Source organism: Seriola dumerili, unplaced genomic scaffold, assembly GCF_002260705.1.
Source record: "Seriola dumerili isolate Sdu_G_001 unplaced genomic scaffold, Sdu_1.0 BDQW01000319.1, whole genome shotgun sequence".
Lineage (NCBI taxonomy): Eukaryota > Metazoa > Chordata > Actinopteri > Carangiformes > Carangidae > Seriola > Seriola dumerili.
Genome location: NW_019174574.1, coordinates 2,376,132 through 2,399,847, shown reverse-complemented (window position 1 = coordinate 2,399,847; position 23,716 = coordinate 2,376,132). Strand labels below are relative to the sequence as shown.

Sequence of the window (23,716 nt, the reverse complement as noted above, 5' to 3'; positions counted from 1 at the left end):
AAGCTCTCGATTTACCGGTCGATCTACGTTCCAACCCTCACCTATGGTCATGAGCTTTGGGTAATGACCGAAAGAACGAGATCGCGAATACAAGCGGCCGAAATGAGTTTCCTCCGCAGGGTGGCCGGGCTCAGCCTTAGAGATAGGGTGAGGAGCTCGGTCATCCGGGAGGGACTCGGAGTAGAGCCGCTGCTCCTCCATGTCGAGAGGAGCCAGCTGAGGTGGTTCGGGCATCTGGTGAGGATGCCTCCCGGACGCCTCCCTGGGGAGGTGTTTCGGGCATGTCCCACCGGGAGGAGGCCTCGGGGCCGACCAAGGACACGCTGGAGGGATTATATCTCTTGGCTGGCCTTGGAACGCCTCGGGATTCTCCCTGAAGAGCTGGTGGAAGTGGCTGGGGAGAGGGCTGTCTGGACCTCTTTGCTGAGGCTGCTGCCCCCGCGACCTGGATCCGGATGAGCGGGAGACAACGACGACGACGACAAAGTGAATGTTCTGTATTTGCATGGAATTACCATTTTGAGAAATGTTCTTGTTCGTTTTCTTGGTGAGAGTTAAATGAGAAGGTCTTATGTCTGTATGTTAAATATGAGGCTAACCACCCATACAGATGGGAATTAATATGTGATTAATCAGTGCTCTCTTCAGCTCCCTTTGGCTATTTGGTAGCACCTCTCCAACTCCTTCTGTACCGTCAGAGGATGGTCTGTCTGTAAAACACTGTATGAAGCTAAAGCCAGCAGACAGTTAGCTTAGCTTAGCACAAAGACAGGAAGTAACAGGAAACAGTTAGCCTGGATCTGAAACAAATAATATACTAGCACCTCTAAAACTACAGCGCACAGAAACCATTAAAGCAACACAAAGCTACTCTAAGCTAATTGCCTGCTGCCTGTAGCGTCACATTTACCATACAGACTAAGCATATCTCCCATAATGTCAAACTATAACTTCAAACTGCATATTCTGCCCTTTTGGAAAATATTATTAGTCAGTGGAAGATAAACTCTGTAGAGTGTGTTTTCAACCAAATATCATGTTCATGCTTCACATTTCTCCTCCCTCGTGGTGAAAAGTGATGTCATGAACTAAATCATGAGAGGCTGCCTACAGTATACTGTGCATTATCCAGCCTATTTTGCGCCTGCTGTTAATGGCTGATATTCTTCTTCTCAGTGACTGGAAACTGAATAGTGGCCACTTGATGTGACAGAGCAGTAAAATGTGATTTATGTTTCAAAGGTCTAATTGGCTGCATTTCCTCCGTCTCCAAGCTGCACTAGTCAGATTTCTGACATCTCTGAAAACCTTAGGAGAAATATACTTGGCCTTAAACTGCGCTGGCTGGTCCCAGATAATTTATCTGTGTCTTGAGCGGCCAGTGAATAAAGAGCAGACTTGCTTCTGTGCCTAACTGTATTTCTCCTTGGAAATATTGATTTACGTCGTAAGCAGAACAATGTCTTGATAGGAAGGAGAAAAAATTGTATAAAGGTTATAGATGCTGGATGTTTAGGAGCAGCTCATATAATTTTACAACAAAATACATATTTTCCAGCCATTTCATCATAAAATCCAAATATATAATGCTCTTAAATGTTATATACTCTAATATGATCCAGCAATCACATTTTTGATAAGGTAAAGTAGACTTGACGTGTCATTTTCAGCCACGGCTCCATAGATGTCAGTATGTCTGTTGGTCAGTCGCTCCACCACGTGGGTCCAGGCTGAAATACTCATTTTACAAAGAATTGTAATGTTGATAAAATGTTAAAAACTGTTTAATGTGTTTCTGTTGTTTCTCCTTTGATGTCTCTTTGTGATTGAAAGTTCTGTGTTAAAGTCAAAGTGCTGTAAAATCCAATATTCACCTTTTAAACAACAGCACTTCGCTAATATTAAAATGATTTAAAACTGCTATTCATTCTTTTCCACACTGTTTAACTTTATAGGATTTATTGTTTTACACACACTCACTCATAGTAAATGACAGTTCCCACCTGAGCGGCCTCCCGTAAACAGCATCAGTGGTTAATTCACTGCAAGCTGAAACTTTTGCAGCCCCTCATCAGAATTATTCACACTTCTGTCATTGCCATGTTATGCAAACACGCAGCACATGTCTGCTTCATAAATCTTCTCGCAGTGGTGCAGGGAATTATCTTAACACAGCGAGAAAACAAGCAAAGTCTTGTAGCTGTTGAGGCAATATTGATTTGATTTGCTCCCTAAAAGGGGGAAATTTATAGATGCACGCCGTCTTCTCCGGAGAGTGATATTAGTTTCCCTCAGAGGAGAGGATAGTGTCTGAGCGAGGCGTGAACAATTGGGTCCAGATTCAGTGGGAGCGTGGGCCCCTCTGTGAATCTACAACATGTTATTAAAGCAGAGAAAGTTGTTACAGGACTGTTTCTCTTGAAGGTAACCCAAAGCTATCCAGTTCTGTGGTCGTAGGGAGAAAATTTATTTCTTGCAGTACACTGAGCACTAAGACAGCTGACGACACTAAACCCTTGTCTCAGTTCCTCTGCCTCAGTCCTCTCCTCTTTCTCTCTGCTTTCCATCCTCACTCACTGTGAACTTGCTGCCACAGCTTCTCTCACGTTCACAAACCCAACACATTGACTCTGGGAACCGTTTCTGTTTGTTCAAGCTGGAGGCTTTTTCATGTTCAGCTGCACGTTTTCATGCAGCTACACAAAGGTTATTTTACTGTGTTTAGGTAATATACAGTATTTGATGATACACTGCTGCTTTTGCACTGAATCCCAGAGATCACTGTGCGTGAGAGTGTAAGCAGTAAGGTGGGGTCCTTCTATTTGTAATTTCCATTATCTGTTCAATGCTACACTAATGCTAACTACCTAGTGCTGCCTGCAGAAATGTAAAATACATTACTTCATGTTACTGTGTTAGAAGTCTAATTATGTTTTCTAACCGCTGGAAATGTGGTTACTGGTACCAAACTGCACTAAATTGGTGTAGCTACATTACAGCAGTAGTTAGGTTGTGGTACAGTGGTTCACGCTGTTGCCTCACAGCAAGAAGATTCTGGGTTTGAACCTGCCACAGGGGTCTTTCTGTGTGGAGTCTGCATGTTCTCCTCGTGCCTGTGTGGGTTAACTCCGGCTTCGTCCCACAGTCCAACCACATGCAGCTTCATTTGTGACTCTAAATTTGCCTGTAAGTGTGAATGTGAGCATCGTCCTGTCCAAAGTGTACCCCTCCCTCTCCCAATGCCAGCTGGGGTTGGCTCCAGCCGTCCCTGTGACCCTAAAAAGCTAATGAATATGCTAAGGCAGAGGGTAAGCTATTGATCGTGTGGTGTACGGGATCGTCATGTTCATGGAAAAAAAGTATCCTGAAACACTTTTAAGTCTTGAGACTGAAAGTTCATTGATGACCTTGCAAACAGTTGTTAACAAAGCAATCTCCCCACCAGGCTATTCTTTTTTATCTATTCCAGTTATCAAGAAATTGCAGATATTCAAATTAAATCAATAATCTGTAATGTTAAGACATCAAGGACGTGAGAAGAAAATTTTACATCTACAGTTTCATGACATCTGGAAACCCCAAGACCTTTGAGCAGTGAGCTCAGTTGCCATTGTGATAAATGTTTATTATTCAACACAAGAAGAATAGAAATATTTGACAAGTAAAGAATATTTTTCTGTTACTTCAGTAACATTTTGAATGCAGAAGTTTTTCTTCTAACAGCATATTTTCCCACTGTGCTACTTTTACTTAAGTATCTAAATATTTCTTCCACTGCTGATTATGAATCTCATTATCTTGAATTCAATATTATGAGGTACATCATTCATGTCCCAAAGCCTATTTTTCATCCTTAATTCTAAATATTTAATAGTCTTTATCAGTCTTGTCTAAATTGCACATGCTGAGTTTGTCTCTCTCACTTCTGATAAACCTGCCATTTTTTGCACCAGCAGACAGATCGGCCCGGTGTCCTGGCACAGCAGCTGATGCATCTGTGGAACAGGAAGTTCTTTCCCAGCTACAATCAGCTGTGGAGGCTGATAACAGATGTTCAATGTAATCTGCATTTAGGTTGACAGACAGACTGAGGAGGTATAAGAGAGCTGGACTAAATGCATGTGTGTGTGTGTGTGTGTGTGTGTGTGTGTGTCTCCTCCATAGAGTGACATCATGCTGCAGGCTCTGGTCCTCCTGCTGCTTCAGGCAGCATATGGTGAGTAGTCTGGCTTGGCTGCAGACATCAGACAGAATAAGGAAGAAGCAGTTATGACAATACAGAAAGGGGAGTTAAGATTAAACACTATATTAATTTCATTTATAGAAAACTTTATCATGTGTTTGTAGTTTTTGGATGTGGTACACCTGCTGTAAAGCCTGACACCAACAGGGTGGTGAATGGACAGGATGCCCGCCCCCACAGCTGGCCCTGGCAGGTAAGCATGTTTTAAATCCACTGAACTTTTCTCTTATTGAGAATATAAATAACAATACATTTTATTTATAGGCACCTTTCAAAGCAGTCAAGGACACATTATGTCCTCACTGTTCTCTTCCCTCCTCAGATCTCCCTGCAGGTGAAACATGGCAGCCGTTACCATCACACTTGTGGAGGAACTCTGATCGCACCTCGTTGGGTGCTGACTGCTGGACATTGCATCTGGTGACTAACAATGAGATAAGATAGCTACTGTGTGATTCAGGGGTTAACGACTGAGAGTGAGAGACAGAGGTCAAGGCTTTATTGCAGCACGCACACATAAACAATGTTGAAGTCTAATATGAGATAAATGGGATCCAGAAGTGTGGAAATATGCAGCATGAGGAAAATGGAAATAATAATGTGTTATTAAATGATAGAAACTGTCTGACAGGCCGGGAGACGTGTATCGTGTGGTGCTGGGAGAGCACGACATGAGTCAGCAGGAGGGGACTGAGCAGATCAGAGATGTTCTGCGTATCATTGTTCATCCCAAGTGGGACATTGACCATGTGGGTGATGGGTGAGTATATTTTATGTCTCCTTGGGAACCAGCAGAAATAAAAAATAAAAATATGAATATTTTCCTTTTGCAGATAAATAGATAACCTTGTGTTTGTTTCCCCTGTTGCATCCTCACCAAGAATAAATAATTCTGTTTGTTCATCAACGGCTGTAAATACTGACCCTCAATATCAAGTAAATGTAGAAGCAAATAAAACAGTCATGTACTACAAAGTGTAAGAAAAAAATATCATTTGATACCATTCTAAAAAAATCTGAACCCACAAAAAAGATACTGTAACCTTCACAACCATCAGCATTTCATGATATAAGTGAAAACATGACTGTAATTATTTTCTCACAGCAATGATCTGGCCCTGCTCAAACTGGATAAGAGCCCCGTCATGAGCGACAGCGTTAGCGTGGCTTGTCTTCCAGAGGCTGGAGAGATCCCCACCCATGGGACTCCGTGTTACATCTCCGGCTGGGGCAACCTTTACAGTAATGTCACTATGTCCTCACATGTCATGCGGTCTTTTGCACCGCAGGTCACTGCAGATCGCTGACGGTCACTGAAGGTCGCTGCAGTGTTTTACCTGCATAGAAAATGAACAGGATTAGGATCGGACAGGTGTAAATGTTGCCTTTAACTCAGTTTAACAGTGTAACATTAAAGGTCGGCACATTTGACATTAACAATCTGCCAGTGTTGGATAGTAACAGATTACCTAGTAACATGCTACAGTAATGTGATTTCCTATTCAGCACCGAGTGGTGTAACAAATTACAGTCAGCTTTTGCTACTGAGTAATTAGTGGAATACTTTTTCAATGAGGAATTAGTAATTGATCACAGTTTTCAAGTCTTGTTCCCGACACTTCTGTCTGCCTGCTGCACACAGTATCAGTGCAGATACATGTGCTGTTGCTCAGCTCTGTCCTCTCTGTGTGTCAGCTCATGGACCTATGCCTGACAAGCTGCAGCAGGCCCTGCTGCCCGTGGTGGGGTACAGCGTGTGCAGCCGCAGCGACTGGTGGGGCATCAACGTCAAGACCACCATGATCTGTGCAGGAGGAGACGTCGTAGCCGGATGCAACGTGAGTGAGGCACCAAGAGGAAAACAACTCGCACTGATGTGAACAAGGTCATCTACTTCATACTCTCTCTCTCTCTCTCTCTCTCTCTCTCTCTCTCTCTCTCTCTCTCAGGGAGACTCTGGTGGTCCTCTGAACTGCAGGGGTCAGGATGGTAAGTGGTACGTCCAGGGTGTGACCAGCTTCGTTTCCTCCCGCGTCTGCAACGAGGTCAAGAAGCCCACCGTCTTCACCCGTACCTCTGCCTTCACCGACTGGCTCAGTGACGTAAGTTCATTATGCACCTGCTTTATTTGACCTACAGCGACGCCACAGTTGTGTCAGCCACCAACCAGTCATGTTATCTCCTCAGGTCATGCTGCATTACTGAGGATCTGCTGGACACCGTCTGATCGAGTCCAAAAGATAATGATGTCCCGAGTCCCGTTCATTTTTAAGCTGAACATCAGGGTCAGACACGGACCAACATGTCAGTCATCACTGAAAAACATTAGAATAAGAAGAATAAAAGTATACAGTGTTTTTAAAACCTTTCATCAGTAGAAAAAAAACGTGTGGCTTTTTGGACTTGCATTTTAATCACTGTCACCTAAATCTGCATTTTTCATGTCTCATAAAACCTGAGAGAAAAGTGAAGACAGACTCTCCCTCTGTGTAAAAACGCACAGCACCACTTCATATTTCTTCCTTCCTGCTGTGTGATAAGGAGGCTGAGGAATGGCTGCCCATCACTGCGTGCATGTGGACGACTTATGAATCAGTATTTCCTATCAATCATCACCAAGGTCGGCCAAGTGTCGGCGCCAGTGAACATACTGTTTGATACACGCAGGTGGGAGCCGAGCTGGAAAGCAGCATTTCACATCAGATAAATGGCGGCGATAGTTTACCTTGATGCTCAGCCTCGGCCGCAGTCTGCTGCATCAGATAACAGCAGCGTTAATACACATCCAGTCTGTGACCACAGGCAGCTATTTTTAGTATAGATCATATATGACAGCACACGAGGCGCAAGCTGAAAACTAAGTTTGAATCTGTCATGTCTGAAAGGGTCTACATTTACATTTAGAGTGACCACTGCCCACAAGGTGTTGAAATGTTAGTTCACTGTAGTGCGTGAGTGGTGTGTTTGCTGAGAACAGCCCCTGCAGAGAAATGTATCCAGTCTAATGTATGTCTGATTTATTCAAATGCATCTGCGACAATGAGACTCTCATCACATCCAGGTGAGAGCTGTTCTAATTCCTCTCAATGTAAAAGTAAAAACAAAAACCGAATGGTTTCACGTCATGACAAATGAAGACATTGGTGTTTAAACGAAACAGTCAATGAGAGATCTGGTTTCTTTAGGGTGGACTAACCTAGGTCTCTTGATGAGTAAAGTTCTGCTGCTGCTTCAGACAAACACAAACCTTTGGACGTGTATCTGTCTCCACCTGCTGGTGGAGGTGTGAACCTGCTCAGACCTGGCTGCACCACAGCAGCTCCACTCAGTGCACTGGTCTCTAATACTGGCACTAGACAAGACACAACCTCCGACCTCCTGACCATGTGAAATACAACTTTACAAAAGCTGCCCCTCTTTAATCAGTTTAATGTGTCTCATTCTCAGTGGTCACTTTTACAGTTTCAGTTCGACTTAAAGAAAAAACTCTTTCAGCCCTGCCGTCTGTTAAAAAAGTTTTGTGTTGTCACGGTTGCTGGGAGACAGGAGCCGTGCTTTGGGACGCAGAGGTAATGTCAGGTACAGCTGGTGACGCGCGCCGAAAATTCTCCTTGGACCAGATGTCTAATTTTGGTTCGGCCTTCATGGACCACGACGACCACAAAGAGCCACACCTCCATAGACCGGAGGTTGTGGCCCCTGAATTGGGACAAAGTGTATATCAGTCTATACCGAGGAAACTAATCATGGATGAACTGACTAGATTTTGGTGGTCAAAGGTCAAAGGTTAAGGTCGTGGTGAGCTCACAAAATGCAGTTTTGGCCTTGTGAATGAGATATCTCCGAAAAGCCTTGAGGGAAATTCTTCAAATGTGGCACAAACATTCACTTGGACTTGAGGATAAACTGATTAGATTTTGGTGGTCAAAGGTTAAAGTCAGTGTGACCTCACAAAACTTCAAGACTTCACACACAAATTACGACAAAATTTCACACAAACAGTTCATATTTCCTATGACTCTGGATGAACAGGGATGTAACCTGAAACTAGTCAGAGTGGAGGAGGAGGAGGTGATTCTAGTTTTATTTTGTTATTGTGTCACTGAGGAAGCGCAATAATCAATTTCATTAAAACACTGTAAGCTGTGTGTTATCAGGGGGCTGCTGGTTGAACTGCAGTCTTTTCCTTTCTTATGTAAGAATGGTTGAATTCTTAAATTGTTAATAATTATTTCCTTGGCAGTTCAGTGTCTCAGGTGGGTCACGACACCCTGACTGACTCTCAGCAAAACCTTTGTGCTTCAGTGCACAATAAACTGTGTGTAAGCTACAGAGCATTACACAGCGAGAGGCATTGCTCCAGGTGGTATTTTCTGTCCTCCATCAGCCATATGTATTTTGGAAGTTGATTTTAAAATAATGCACCTCAGCCTACAGTTGTGACCATGTGGAGGCAGCAGGGTCTCACTCAACCCCACAGGAATATTATATATTAGAAGACACCAACAACATGCATTATGTATTATGTTCCACTCAAAAAAAAAATGACATGTAGTTGTGTGTGAGGAGTGTTTTCCCATTATCTCAACATTTACCGTGGATCCTAAACCAAAGGGGCTTTCCATGCTGCTAAAGGTCAGGGTGGATAATGATATCATTACTGCCGCAAGTGCACACAATCTTTTCTTATAACAGGCAGTTGAAAAGATGATGTTAGTGTTGTTTCAGTCTTTAGTTTTAAACTGTCTTCAGGATCAAAAGACACAGAGTTCACATTATTTTAGCGTTACTTCGCATGCAGCTTTGATTCTGTAGCTGCTCGCTCTCTCTCTCTCTCTCTCTCTCTCTCTCTCTCTCTCTCTCTCTCCTGCATGAGTTGGAACAGCTGAGTTTTATTGTTTTATGGATTACAGCACAGCCTACTCACGGCGTAGTACTACAGGGTGGCCCCCGACAGTAGAAGGAGGGCAAACAGTTTGACCCTCCGTGGACTATGCCAGCATGGCAGTTAGGCAGCATCAACTCAGTGGCCCGGCAGGCAATGATTGACTGCGGTATCATAACAAATCGCATAAAGAAAACAATAGTTTACATTTAAGATGGATATTATGAGGCTGATGTTCTGATATTATGACTGTGTGCTGCTCCATACGGGGAGGGGACAGGAGATACAACTGTGAGGCAGACAGATTGACAAAGTTGCTGAGGAATAAAACTACTACATAGTTACAGGCTTGACTACAAAGTGTTTTGATTAGTGTGTGGGTGGAGGGGCAATGAAAACAGCATTCCAAAGGTTAAAGGTATGTCTCAGCTGATTTTTCCATCGTATGTGGGTCTCCTGGGATCACATGGGTAAAAACCATTGCATCAAACCTAATGGGCTAGTCAATAAATAACTAGGTGAATTGTAAAGTAAAGCCACTTTAATATGCTTCTTTATACTTCACAGTGCGCCACACTCTTCTCCACAGATCAGGTCATGTCACAGTGTAGACCGTGGAGAGGTCAAGGTCAGAACTGCATACATTGTTGAGCCAATCAAAATCCTATCACATATAATATAACTGGTCATAACTGCACAGGAGCTAAGCCTGTGGGCGCCGGCGCTAACAGCCAATTATCAGTAACTAAGTAGATAAATAGAAATTTTATCAATACTCCTTTATGTGCTGCAGCTGACTTTTATGTCTGTTATCTGCAAAACAATTTGCAGCTAATAATTACTCCTGATGAAATGCAATCAAACAATATTTGAAGAAATAATTAAAATTTTATAGTGATTCGTTTCCATCAAAAGGCAACATCACATCACAGAAAATATTTGTCATTTATGTTCATTTTTAAAAGACTTTTAAGCTGTTGACGTGGTGAAATTCACAGCAGAAAAACTTGATAAAATTAATTTACATACAGTACCAGTTCATTTATTATTTATTTATTTTATGTATATGTGGGTGTGTGTGTATATATATATATATATATATATATACATATATTATTATATATATATATATATATATATATATATAAACATTTAGATTTTTCAAAACATTTTAACTTATATAATATCATATATTATATATATATGTAAAATTGTTATATATCTATTACAATTATATATATATATATATATATATATATATAAGTAAAATTGTTTTGAAAATCTTAAATGTTTTTACTTTTAGTTCTCAGAATGTGCAAAAAACTGGTACCGTATGTAAATTATTATTTCATTAAAGTATTAATTACATCAAGTTTTCTTGCTGTGAATTTTACCACATCAACAGCTTCAGTGTCTTTGTAAAATTAATATAAATGACCAATATTTTCTGTGTTGTGATATTGCCTTTTGATGGAAACAAATGTATGTAGAATGTGCAAAAAAAGAAAAGAAGTTGACTTTGAGTTAATTCATTTTCAAATGTAGAAAGTTGTCCTATTAGCAGTTTTCTGTTGGTTCAGTTGTAATTAATGAAGTTAATGTCTATGGTTAAGTAAATGTCTATATTTATGTGTATGTTCAGTAAATGTATGTGTTCAGTAAATGTGAGCTATTTTGTAGATGTTTACCTTGGGGTTTCTTTCTTGTGAAGGTTCACACACTCTATGATAATGCAGTGAATTATTGTAATTGATTTAAGGTGTGTTGATAGGTAAGATTTACTGCGTGTGTATTGGGAGCAGAATGTTTCAGCAGTTTGTGTTCCAGCCAACAAATGTAAAGTTTTCTGTTTGTTTTGTTTCTGTTTTATTTTGTTATAGTGTGTATTTTAATGTCTTATGTAGGGGTGTTTTGCTGAGCACTCTGTACCTGATATACCTGCAGCTGCAATCATTATTGGTTGTGTAGCAGTTGAGTGTTACAGTGCAATGATCGCTGGTTATGAGGCCAGTCAATATACAGGATCACTTTAGAATACCAGGTTACAAGTCCTAGAGGGAAAAAGAAGTTCTATTACTTTTTCACTGATTTTATTTATGGTAGCTGTTACTAAGGAATGTAGTGGTATGTTTTTTTACTTGTGCGCTTTGGTCGTAAAGTGATAAAAGTTGTAGAAGAGGAGGATGACAGGCCTTTTAGACATGTGCAGTTATGGGCCTAAAAAAATCTTTTTAGAACGTCTCGAGGGATCGAACTCTGGGGAGCGAGGAACACATAGAACTAACTCTGGTGACCAAAGCAGAATGAATCATGAATCACTGGGGGACTCTTGAGTTGTCAGAGGCTGAAGTCATTAGAGTTCAATTTCAGAGCAAAACAAAATCAGCAAAGTGCATCTTTCTGAAACCCTCATGTGAGTCCGACATTTACCAACAAGTCAGCCACAGCTCCAGCAGCTAAACAGCCAAATGAAGCATGTAGTCCATACAGATATGTACCGTAATAATAATCATCATCTATCGTCATAGATTTCAAACATTTCACCAAGCTAGGATCTGCTGTAAGACTTCAGAGTTGATCCTTTGCCATCAACCCAGTGAACCCTTTTTTTTAAGTGCAGCATTAAATCTGTTGTGATTGTTTTACTGCAGTTTGGGAGTAACTGCAACATGATTCTGGCTTAATCATTCACTCATATTCACACCATTGATTTTAGATGTAATATGCACAGTTGTTACAGTCATATCTCAGCCATATCTCTCGCTATAAACCTGGACTAATAAGCAATAAATGTGTGCATGGACACGCGTGTGTGAGTGCATGTGTTATCTAAGGAGCTATAAACCTGTGTGTGTGTGTGTGAGAGACAGAGAGAGAGAGAGAGACAATGACAGTATGTGTATACACATGCATGGTGGAGCATGTGCAAAGATAGTGGATACAGATTACGTATACAACTTGAGGTATACATTACACCTCCTGCTTCAAGCTGTGTTTATACCTCAGGAACAGTTGTGATCTCTCACTGTTGGCCGAACCTGGAAGAATTGAACTGCATGAAGCAGCAACTGCACCCGTCTGACACATAACCAGAGTCCACAAATGTTACATAATAAAAATAAATACATCAAATCAAATTATATAGTATATTTTAATGTAACATTTAACAGCACAGTGCAACAACTTGCAAAGAGCAACAGAAGACTAATATGATGTGGACATGTGGGACCCAACTTCTAATAAGGATAATAAGAATAAAAACAATGAAGTAAAGTCTATTTGTGACCCTTCATTACAGATTATAGTCTTTGTCATGTTATCAGTGTTGGTTTCCTTCTTATGTTGTTCAGTTTGAAGTGTTTCTAGAGTCCTGAACAGATCAAACTATCCAGTGTTTCAGAAAAGACACATTAAAAATACAGAAACATGACAACAGCAGTACACCTGTGTTACTTTGTGCCACAGAGTATCGGACTTCTGTATTACCACTGGGTAGAGTTCAGAAGAAATGCAGCTTTGTGTTTCACGCACAGCCACCAGGGGGCGGTTTGTTGGCTTTCACTGATGTTTGATGGAGTTGTCTATTACCTGTACCTCGGGCTCCACCCGCGGCTCAGACTAAAGCCTGCGGACAGATGCTGGCTCAGTGTCCAGATTGCACAAATATGCCAGTAGTATAAAATATAGTATAATATATATTATAATATGATATAATTATATGATATATAATTTGACATAATATATAAAATATATAGTAATATAGTATATAAAAATGTATTAGAAAAGAAAGAGAGAAGTTAAGTGTCAGGGTCAGTGTCAGTGTCAGTGTCAGCTCTGTGCAGCCTCCTCTCATAACTTTGGATAATCATCTGACCGCAGATGTTGGGTTGTGTCGAGCAGCGTGGCCCACATACAGATGCACCCTCCCGCCACTTGTACTCTGCACATGTGTGCGCGACCCTTGAACTGAGCGCTGAGTGTGTGTGCGCGGCGCTGAGCGGCGCGGCGCTATAAAAGCTGCGCTCAGCCTCGGAGAGAGCAACAGGTAACCCAGGTGAAGCCTCCCACTCACACTCACCGCTCAGAGCTCCGGACAAGCAGGTGCGTTTACCACCATCACGGCTGCTCTCAGGTAGAACACGGTCACGGACTGCACCCTGACTGTTATAGTCGAGGTAAAGAGTTCAGTTACTTACAGATCCCGGAGGACTGTGTGTGAGATGCAGCTGTGTTTAGTATTTCTATCTGGATGTATTAATGTTCAGATGATCTTGAAGCGGTCTGGTTGTACTTCTCTTTTTTCAATGCAAGTCTAAACATGGTAAAGTTGAGGCTATTGTCAGTATTGAATTTTACAGTGTTATCCTGACGGTTATACAGATATTAAACAGATATTACATACCATAATATAATGCATTATAGCATATCATAGTATTGGCTATTGTGAAAGAATCAGTTTATTTTTTAAGGTTTTGCACAGGTGACACTTCAGCTTTGCTCCATTATTCAAACTTTTAAAAACATTAACTGTATGTAGGCTAATTAATATTAATTATATCTTGTTTTAATTGAAACTTTTTTTTCTGTTGTCCATGCAGCCATGGCTCCAAGACCAGAAGTGGGGACTGACTCCTCCCCTGCTCTCAGTATGTCCTGTTCCCTTGGATACTGTGAATCTCTTCAGACTGTGTTTTTGCCACCTTTTCCTAACACTCCCTCCTCACTGCCCTCCATTAGATGACAAAGCTCCAGCTAGGGACATCCTGCCATCTTACTCCACCGTGGACCTGGTGAATGAGGATCCAGAGGAGAATCCCTGGGATCTCCCCGAGCTCAAAGACACTGGGGTCAAGTGGTCAGGTGAGGCAGCTTGTCATTCTTACAGCACAGTGTGGAGGCCTCTACACAGTCGGACTCTGATTCAGTACTTTGTGTTTGTTCTTACAGAGCTGGATACAAAAGGGAAGATCATGAGGGTGGTGACAGCTATAGTGAAGCTGGTTATGCTGCTTGGACTCCTCTACCTGTTTATCTGCTCTCTGGACGTCCTCAGCTCTGCGTTCCAGCTGGTCGGAGGTAAAATCAGTTCACAGAACTCGCTGCACATGTAGTGTATTTACTTTGCAATGCTGGGTCCAACAAAGTGCTGCTTATGTAATGTGTATGCAGTGTTTTCAACCTGAGGCTTGTTTGTCTGTGTGTGCAGGCAAAGCTGCTGGTGACATCTTCCAGGACAATGTTGTGTTGTCCAACCCTGTGGCCGGGCTGGTGATCGGGGTGTTAGTCACAGTGCTGGTGCAGAGCTCCAGCACCTCCTCCTCTATTGTGGTCAGCATGGTGTCCTCTGGATGTAAGTAGACACACACACACACACACACACACACACACACACACACACACACACATACCATTAAATGGAAGATGCATGCATACACTCATGCTTAAATACACACAAATGATCCACCTGTGCACTCTGTAGTGCAGTGGTTCCCAACCTCTTCTCACAGACGTTTCCCCACAGACCAGATGAACTCAAGTATTCATTGCACCAACCTGTCATCATCCAGATGTTCCTTTGTAAATAATATACAGGATATTATTCATATTTATATTGGATATTGTTGAAAACATTTTTTTTTACAATAGTCAGTGTTTAGAACAGTTTGGTTAATGTTGCATTCTTCTATCAGAGGCAGAGACTCTGCGTGTTGAACAATGTATCCTTGACTTTTAGCCTTGTTTTAACCAGTTATCCATTACTTGCTTTTAGATGAGTCTAATGTCTTGCTTATAGTTTATTACCTGTTATTAATTGCAGCGTGTGTTCAGTTGTTGTAGCTGTCTGAGAATCTTTATTTATTTATTTATTGTTGAATTGTAATTTTATTTTTTTTCCAAATCAGAGTTCACTCACAGTTTTTCCGCGTTCCTGCTGACAGCTGTAGAATTAGTCCTGGTTGGGAGTCACTGCTACAGCGTGTGACACATTGATACAGTATGATGCTACTTATTGTTTTCAGTGCTGGAGGTCCAGTCTGCGGTGCCGATCATCATGGGAGCCAACATTGGAACATCGGTCACCAACACTATCGTGGCCATGATGCAGGCAGGAGATCGAAATGAGTTCCGCAGGTAAATCAGAGTGTGTAATCATTTACGTCCTGTGACACATGTATAGTGTGCGGTGCATGCTCAGGAGTGTGTTCCTTCACTTCCAGGGCGTTTGCTGGTGCGACGGTCCACGACTTCTTCAACTGGCTCTCTGTGCTGGTTCTCCTGCCCCTGGAAGTGGCCACAGGCGTCCTGTACAAACTCACCCTCCTCATCATCGAATCCTTCAACATCGAGAGCGGCGAGGACGCCCCTGACCTGCTCAACGTCATCACAGACCCTCTCACAAACTCCATCGTCCAGGTAGAGACGGTGACATTCGGAGGCAACATTAACATTGAGAAAGAAATGTCTTTTTTTTTTAAACACACGTGTCTTCTGTTAGCTGGACAAATCTGTGATCACCGGCATCGCCACCGGTGACCCAGCAGCCAGAAACAAGAGTCTGATCAAAGTGTGGTGCAAAACAGAGACCAACACGGTGAGAAATCAACAACAAGCTGCATCACATGCATTAAATTATTAGTTTGCCACAGTGAACACAACACAATAACAGCAAAACCACATGATAAAGCTATGGTTACCTCTGCTTTTTGTGTTACTGACTGATATTTTCCTTCTTGTATTGTGACCACAGTGATTCTGTTGGCTCATACTCTGAAGGTGAAATCACTTCTTGATTATTGACTTCTGCCCCTGTTTTTGTGTCGTTTCTCTCAGACTTTCTGGAATGTGACAGTGGAGAACTGCACTGCCGGCGCTGTCTGCTGGGAAGAAGGAAACCTGACCTGGACCGAGATGAACACGACATGGACTGATTACCAAGAGAAATGTAAGTGTGCCTCCATCAGTGAGTACAGGTTGGAGGAAAAAAAGAGCATTTACAAAGCAATTAGGATTACCTGAGCTACTGAAGCTCAGTGAAACATGAGAGAGCCGCTCCACCACAACAGCGTCCTTCATGCAGACCCTCTGATGTCCCGACAATGACTACCTTTGAGACGTTATAGTGACTCAGCTAATAACCCCCAGCCCCCACCCGCCCGACCTGTCCACCTGCTCAACAGGTCTATTCATGCTGTCTTCACGCTGAATTCATGCTGACCATAACATGCTCTTCAAAGTATCCTGCCCCCAATAAAGTAAATGCTTTAGTTAAAGTCATGCACACGATGCTATTTCTAGCTCTCACATAATGCATGCATTAAAAGTTGACACTGAAATGCCAATCATCTCTTTGACCGTCTGTTGCAGGCAAACATGTCTTCGCCAATGCTAATTTGCCGGACCTGGCAGTGGGCCTCATTCTCCTGGCTCTGTCTTTGCTCGTCCTCTGCACCTGCCTCATCCTCATCGTCAAGCTGCTCAACTCCATGCTGCAGGGACAGGTGGCCGTGGTCATCAAGAAGGTGCTCAACACAGGTACAGAAAGAAAAGAGACTCTCCTCAGCACGCACCATTTCAGCCTGTTTGATAGTCGGCACATCTGCTTCGATGGTGATGCTCGATGAGCAGCACAGGCAGAGCCTCCCTGGTGCTTCTGGCTCACCTCCAGGTGCAGGTCCTGCTGTGTGACGGAGAAAGCTCAGGCACAAACACTGTTTTGATGAAAAGTCCTCGTTTGCTCTGGTCATGTGGTCGTAATGTGTGCAGTCACACTGTGCTCACTTCATCAGGTTTATTGCTCACCTCCTGTGTTTCTGTTTGACTGCAGATTTCCCCTTCCCCTTCACTTGGGTTACTGGCTATATTGCAATTATGGTGGGAGCAGGGATGACCTTCATTGTTCAGAGCAGTTCTGTTTTCACCTCGGCTATAACTCCTCTTGTTGGTAAGTTGTCATTTATTTATAATGATTTATCTATATTTCTTCAATTATTTTTGAATGATTCCAGGATTTGTACCTTGTCAATCCTCTATCAACAGGTATTGGTGTCATTAGCCTCGAGAGAGCCTATCCTCTGACCCTGGGCTCAAATATTGGTACAACAACCACAGCTATACTTGCTGCTATGGCTAGCCCTGGAGAAACCCTGGCAAACTCCCTGCAGGTGAGACACAGTGAAATTATTTTCTTGTGTGCTTGTCTTTACCCAGGCTAGCAGCGTGACTGTTGATCCAGACTCTAATATCTCAAAAAGTACTGAAATGACAGCAATGAAATTTGGCTCAGACATTCATGTTCCGCAGAGGCTGACTTTTGTGATCCCCTCACTGTTCTTTTAGCTCAACTGTGAAGTTCACATTTTTGTTTTTTAGTGAAATATCACAACTCCTATTTAATGGACTGCCATTGAACTAGGTACAGATGGTCCATGGTCCTAAGAGGATGAACTGTAATAACTGCTATTCAGTTGTGTGGCAGATGAGAGAATAATCATAATCATAAACCTGTATAAACCATTAAAATTTTAACTTTGACCGGATTCTAGTTCACTAAACTGCAATGGAGAACATAGTAAACAACATACCTGCCAAACGTCAACATGCTAGCATTGAGAGCATGTTAGCATGCTGACATTAGCATTTAGCTTTTAGTTTTCTTTGGGATCTGACAGAGATAACCTTGTATGAATGTCATTTCTTTGTTTTTTCTTCTAGATTGCCCTTTGCCATTTCTTCTTTAACATCATGGGTATTTTACTGTGGTATCCAATCCCCTTCATGCGAGTGCCCATCAGGCTGGCCAGGGGGCTGGGGAACCATACTGCAAAATACCGTTGGTTTGCCGCCCTCTACCTCTTCCTGTGCTTCTTGGTTTTCCCCCTGTCTGTGTTCGGCCTGTCGCTGGCTGGTTGGCAAGTCCTGGTTGGCGTCGGCGTGCCCATCATTGCGTTGGTCATCTTTGTGGTCATCGTCAATGTGATGCAGTCTCGATGCCCCCGCCGCCTGCCCAGTGTCCTGCGCAACTGGGACTTTTTGCCCAGGCCCCTGCGCTCCCTGGCGCCGTGGGACGCTGTGGTGTCTTCGACTTTGGGCTTCTGTGGCAAACACTGCTGCTGCTGCTGCAGGTGCTGCAAGTGCTGCAAAAAGGATGAGGATGAAAAGATCAGAAAGAACAGCGTGAAGAGTCTGGAGATGTACGATAACCCAGCCATGTCGAGAGACGAGGACACAAAGGAGGCTGTTAAAGCAACGCATCTTTAATATCATCAAGTTTAATTTGTATCTTTATGCAATAATGTATCTGTAATACACTTGTAATTGTTCATCACTTCTCAGGTTGTGGTATGTTGATGATTCACTTGTACTGGATAATATATTGAGCACTATAGTTAACGTTGTCAATGACTTTCACGCTGGAGAATATGAAGAGAAGTCTTGCACATATTATTATGAACCTGCTGTTTCTGGGCATGTGATGTTTATTTTATGATGTTTTCAATTTATTGTTCAGACTCACCACCTGCCACTGTCTGCTCTGACTTAACTCTGGGTGGTTCTGAATGTTATTTTTATATTTTTTATGATATACATGAGAGGCTTTTGGATTTATTGTAAAATTTGAACATTTAAACTTCAAATGTTTAATGTAGCATTTCAAATATTTGTTATCCTTCAGTATTTAAGACTTTAATATAATATTTGTAAATAAAAAATTGTTATTTTTAAAGTGCAGTTTTGTCATTTTTTGACCTCCAGTTTCATCATTTACTTGTAGATTGCACAGGATTCATATAAAGAGCCTGAATTCAATGTTATTCATAGTGACTGATATGTCATTCTCGTCAGTACATCTGATATCCAGCTCAGATATTGCTGCTTGTGCATGTGTCCTGCATGATAGATGAGAAGATTCACTCATTTCCCGTAAATGTGCTAAAAGAAAATGGCTTCCTGTAGCAAACAGATTCTTGCTTTCACATCTGATGTCCTTTAGAACAGGAAGTTTATGACGTCACACTACAACTAAATAACTAGCACAACATAATCCTGGTAGCTCTTGGTTCAATTTTGTTAAGACATTTTAAAGCTTTTTTAAATTTGTGTGAAAAAAAGGTTTATATAATATGTTTTTTTCTAAGTTGTTTTTGAATGGAAAAGAACAACTCATTCATAGATTTTGAAATGGACTCTGGTGTAGGGGTCAGGTATAAATAATCATTTATATTTTATTATAATCCTTAAAGTTATAATCTGTAACTTTTCCACATTAAAAGGTCTACAAACAACTCGACCTATGTTCTATGTGTTTTTGAATTGTGTTCTTACATTATCACAAATGTTTCCATCAATTCCCAAACCGTTGACATCATCTCCTCTATGATCATGTGTCAGTGTGTTTGTCTGACAGAAGCTCAACATTGACTTTTATCTAGTTTTAAGCCACATACACCTTTTCCACCTTGGTGGTTTTCAGCTCTATATTTGAACCAGATGAAGGATTTTAGTCGTCGGACGTCTGGATCTGAAGTTATCAGAGAAACAAGCTGAGGAAATGTTAGACAGCTCAGCTCCCAGCTGCTGGAGACGTCCTGTCCTGTGTCACTGAAGAGAGGAGGACACCTCTGTGGATAATTCAGCTGCTGGTAAAAACCTGCTGAACGTTTGAATGAAAAACCAGGACTAATTCATAGATTTTGAAATAGAGTTTTGTGTAGGGCTCAGGTAAAAATGATCATATAGGGTCTTACAACAGTAAGAAATGACGCCACATATAGTTCTCTGACCTCAGGAGTCTAACCAAACTATCTGCTCCTCCCACCACCACCACCAACACTGCCGTACCTGGACACTGCCCTTTCTGCATTTATGAGGTCAAGGAGCTCTGGTAGACTTCATGTACAGGACTCTCAGATCAAAGGGAGACTTTAACTACATCTTTTATGGTTTTATTTATGAATTGATTATTACTAACAGTCACAAGGTGTCATTTATCAGTGTAGCAGACAATAGTAATACAGTTTTATAATCGATTTCAGGACAATGTTTTCTCACATAGCAGATAAACTGTGTGAGTTCATTGTTAGCATAAAACGTATCGTTGAGTTGTAAAGTCATCAGCAAGGTGCTACACTGCACAGTTATGTACCATGGGCCATGCGCTGTGGCTGGTAGGAAAAATATTTTGTCCGTCAGCATAGTGTGTGATTGCGGAGTTCACATAAAGTGTAACCAGCTTTATCTTCATGTAGGAAACAACGATTCAGAAGGCAGAGATGGAGAACAGCAGAGTGCCGGAAACACAGATTTAAATAAGATGATAAAATACAATAAAGAGAGTGAATATAAATATTGAACCATGTTGTACAACAGTTTCACCATCCATCACAAAAGCCGTCAATAATCTCGGTGTGTGGCAGTTATCACAACACAGCATTTTGCAACAAAATGGTTCAAGACAGTTCACTCAGCATCAGTGGTGTAAGCACAGCTGACTGGGCTTTGCCTACCACTGGCCCACCACAGAGAAACTGCTCTGGTGAAACTCCAAACAGTTTTTCCTGATACACAATCTGAGCAGCCTTTTCTGCACACAGGCTGGGAATGCAGTGGAAACTGGTGCACATGAAAGAATCTGAATCAGGGGTAGATTTCAGCTGTTTCGCTAAAGTTTATTTTTAAGGTTCGATTTTAAGTTGGACCAGTCCCAGCCTGGTCAGATGCGTACATGAACTGATGAAGCCTCTTGGATGAGAGGTGAAACGTCTTCCCAGACAAATAATCAAGTCCAGTTGTTTTTTCGATTTAAACTCCTTTTGGATTTGATTTTATTGCCACATTACTGGACAGAATGACTGTACTGTATGTGGAGATTATTTTACTTCAAAGCAAAGTCCATTATCTGGCCTCAACATAAACTGGACACACACTTCACCCATAGTAAAAAAAAAAAAAACACCTAAAAAACAACCTCTAATGCTCAAAATATAGACACAATTATGATCTGGAAAAAATATTCATTATTCAGGGCATGCGAGCAACCATCCTACACTCACCATGCAATAAACTGTAATACCAGCATTCAAGGTCACATCGATCGCTACGCTATCAACCAAGGACAATAAAACTTTTCTGGCTGTAAATGGACTGTTTCAGAGTACAGTCATTTTACAGCAAAAGCATAAGAACAGCTCAACTTCAAGTGGTGAACTTTTTGCAGGTTAGCTAATGTTTCGACCCACATGATATGGCAGAACTCAATCACATTTCTAGGAGTTACTGTCAGCTAATGCTGTTCCATACGTTTTCCAAGAAGCAACTGATTAGTGATTGATTAGATCTGAGATTGAAGGACTGTGCGCTGAACAGATTTCATTTCATTACCTTAAAATGCATTTAAGTCAAAAAATGTAGTATGTGACTTTCAAACGAGCTTTATCTGATATTTTTATTTTAATTTTTTTTGGCCACTTTAGTTAGGAAACAAGTTGTAAAAAAATCACTGACATATTGTCACCATTTAAGTTAGGGTGAACTTTTAAGCACACATTCACACATCCAGCAGCATTTCTATGTTGTGTTTCTGTCCAACTGAATAATGTAAATCCACCATACATTCTCCTTTTAGCTCTGTTTTTGGAAATGCAGCTGATGAACAATGACTCTAAAACATACTGTTTACCCTCGTAGAATTTCATAGAGCTTTGTAAGGTGATAATTATGTGTGAGTTTGCCTTTACAAGTGTCCATCTTCAGATTACACATAGTTATCTGAGCCATTATTAAAGCTCCATATAGTCTAAAGGTAGATGGTCATGTGTAGTTTGATTATAGATCAGGTCTAGGTTCTATATTAATACTGTGAAAGTATCAAAGCCTCAGTCCACAGAGAAATGCACACAGCCTGTATTCAGAAACTGAGCCTTAAAACCAGCCGTCAGGACTTCTGGAACTTTGTGATGTCACAACAAAGCAAGCCCCACCCACCTGGAGCCACCATCCAACTTTGTGTTCTGAGTGTTTACCTGAAATTTGCTATATTTTTATTGGATCACTAAGAAAACAGTCAGCGAATCAGAAGAGAGGTGCAGAGCCTCCTCTCTTCTGATTGGCTCACCAACCTGTTGTTACTAGAGCTCCAGAGAGAAGCCTGAGAGAGGAGATGTAAAACTACACTGAGATGGTTTTTGGTTCTTAAAACCACAAATATATCTTCTTATGGATCAACACTTCAAATAAAACACAGGAGAAGAAGAAAATATGGAACATTTAATCTAAAATATTGATTAGAGCAGCTTTAACATGTTAGATCACTACACATGTAACTAAATCTTTCAAAGCTCTGTGTCGTTCTGCACATCTCTCTATCTTCTCATCATCTTCTCTATCTAAATATACGACAGCATTATTAAAGGTCCTTTAAGCCCATGCAGGTGTTTCCACTGATTGACCTCTGCTCAGGTTATAGCTGGGTGGAGCTATGCTGGGATTACAAAGGTGTACCTTTCACTTCACACAGGTGCAACAAACCAAATAAGGCACTCAGAGTGATGTCAATCAAGCACACACATACAGCATGCACACAGTTCTGGGTCTAATTAGAGAAAATGGTTGTGTGGGTAGATGGATTTGTAGGGATCCATACAAAAAGTATAAATACAAAAGGTCCACTAAATAGTGATCTGATATACAGCACTCTTTGAATTTGACTCCTCTGCTTGGACTGTCAGAGTACTGCAGTAGAGCAGTGCTATCAAGTCAGGCTGGTCATAGTGAAGCTCAGCAGACACGTCTAAAGATAAATGGACTTGTTACATTTCTGCTATGGTTTCATGTGAATGCACAGGTAAGAACAGAGTGGTGGTGACATTAAAAGGCACATTGCCACCAGTCTGCTGCTAGGCCAAGTTAATCTGATTATTAACGGTAGTACAGATAGTTTTACAGCAGCAGGAAGGCTGGTATGTAATTACTGGCTGCTGACAGGTGAAGGTCCACAGCAGCCAAATGACAAGCGAGGACACACAGAGAGACTGTGGTTGGACACAGTCAGATCTTCATTTGCCAGGTTCTTTCAGCTGCAATATAAATATATGTAAACTTCATCAGCAGCTCTGAATGCAGTGTGTGTGGTGTTCTTAGGCCTTTTCAATGTCACAGCAGGCAAAGCATAACAATATTAATCACTGCACTCCATTCAGATCTGCAAGTTCCATTGTACTGGTGTTGTGTATGCTGGGTTACTGGCATGACTTCCTGGGAAATATAATAAAATCACTGATGTTAATTACATCTGTAGCCTTTTTTCCTGCCACGAAGTGTGAAAATATCATCTGTGAAAAAATACCAATTAACCAGCAATGCTAAATAATAACACTGAGGAAAAATTTATTTTTAGCATTAAATAGACATAAAAGATCCCAAGCACTCATATTTGCCAAAAACATTTGGAATATACGTATATTATACATAAAATAGTAATATAATTAGTAATGCAATAATAGAATACAATGTACATTTTTAATGATTTTATTTAATCTTGACCGTAAACAAAAGTTTTGGAAATATTTACAAATGAGCAACTGTATAAAATC

At 41.3% G+C, this 23,716-nt stretch overlaps 2 protein-coding genes across 2 annotated transcripts; both read left to right on the top strand.

The window, feature by feature from the left end:
* Nucleotides 1-4,129: 4,129 nt before the first annotated feature.
* On the top strand, nucleotides 4,130-6,581 carry LOC111231831 (chymotrypsin-like elastase family member 3B). The gene is made up of 8 exons (XM_022759083.1): nucleotides 4,130-4,216; nucleotides 4,348-4,436; nucleotides 4,566-4,663; nucleotides 4,875-5,003; nucleotides 5,349-5,485; nucleotides 5,939-6,081; nucleotides 6,193-6,345; nucleotides 6,431-6,581. The coding sequence occupies exons 1-8, from the start codon at nucleotides 4,174-4,176 to the stop codon at nucleotides 6,446-6,448; spliced, it is 810 nt and encodes a 269-aa protein (XP_022614804.1). The 5' UTR covers nucleotides 4,130-4,173; the 3' UTR covers nucleotides 6,449-6,581.
* Nucleotides 6,582-13,728: 7,147 nt separating this feature from the next.
* LOC111231833 (sodium-dependent phosphate transport protein 2B-like) lies at nucleotides 13,729-18,770 on the top strand. Its single transcript, XM_022759086.1, has 12 exons — nucleotides 13,729-13,774; nucleotides 13,866-13,988; nucleotides 14,076-14,204; nucleotides 14,335-14,478; nucleotides 15,149-15,260; nucleotides 15,347-15,542; nucleotides 15,625-15,720; nucleotides 15,960-16,071; nucleotides 16,494-16,661; nucleotides 16,954-17,070; nucleotides 17,166-17,290; nucleotides 17,841-18,770. Exons 1-12 carry the CDS (start codon nucleotides 13,729-13,731, stop codon nucleotides 18,384-18,386), a joined length of 1,914 nt encoding a protein of 637 aa, XP_022614807.1. The 3' UTR covers nucleotides 18,387-18,770.
* Nucleotides 18,771-23,716: the final 4,946 nt, after the last annotated feature.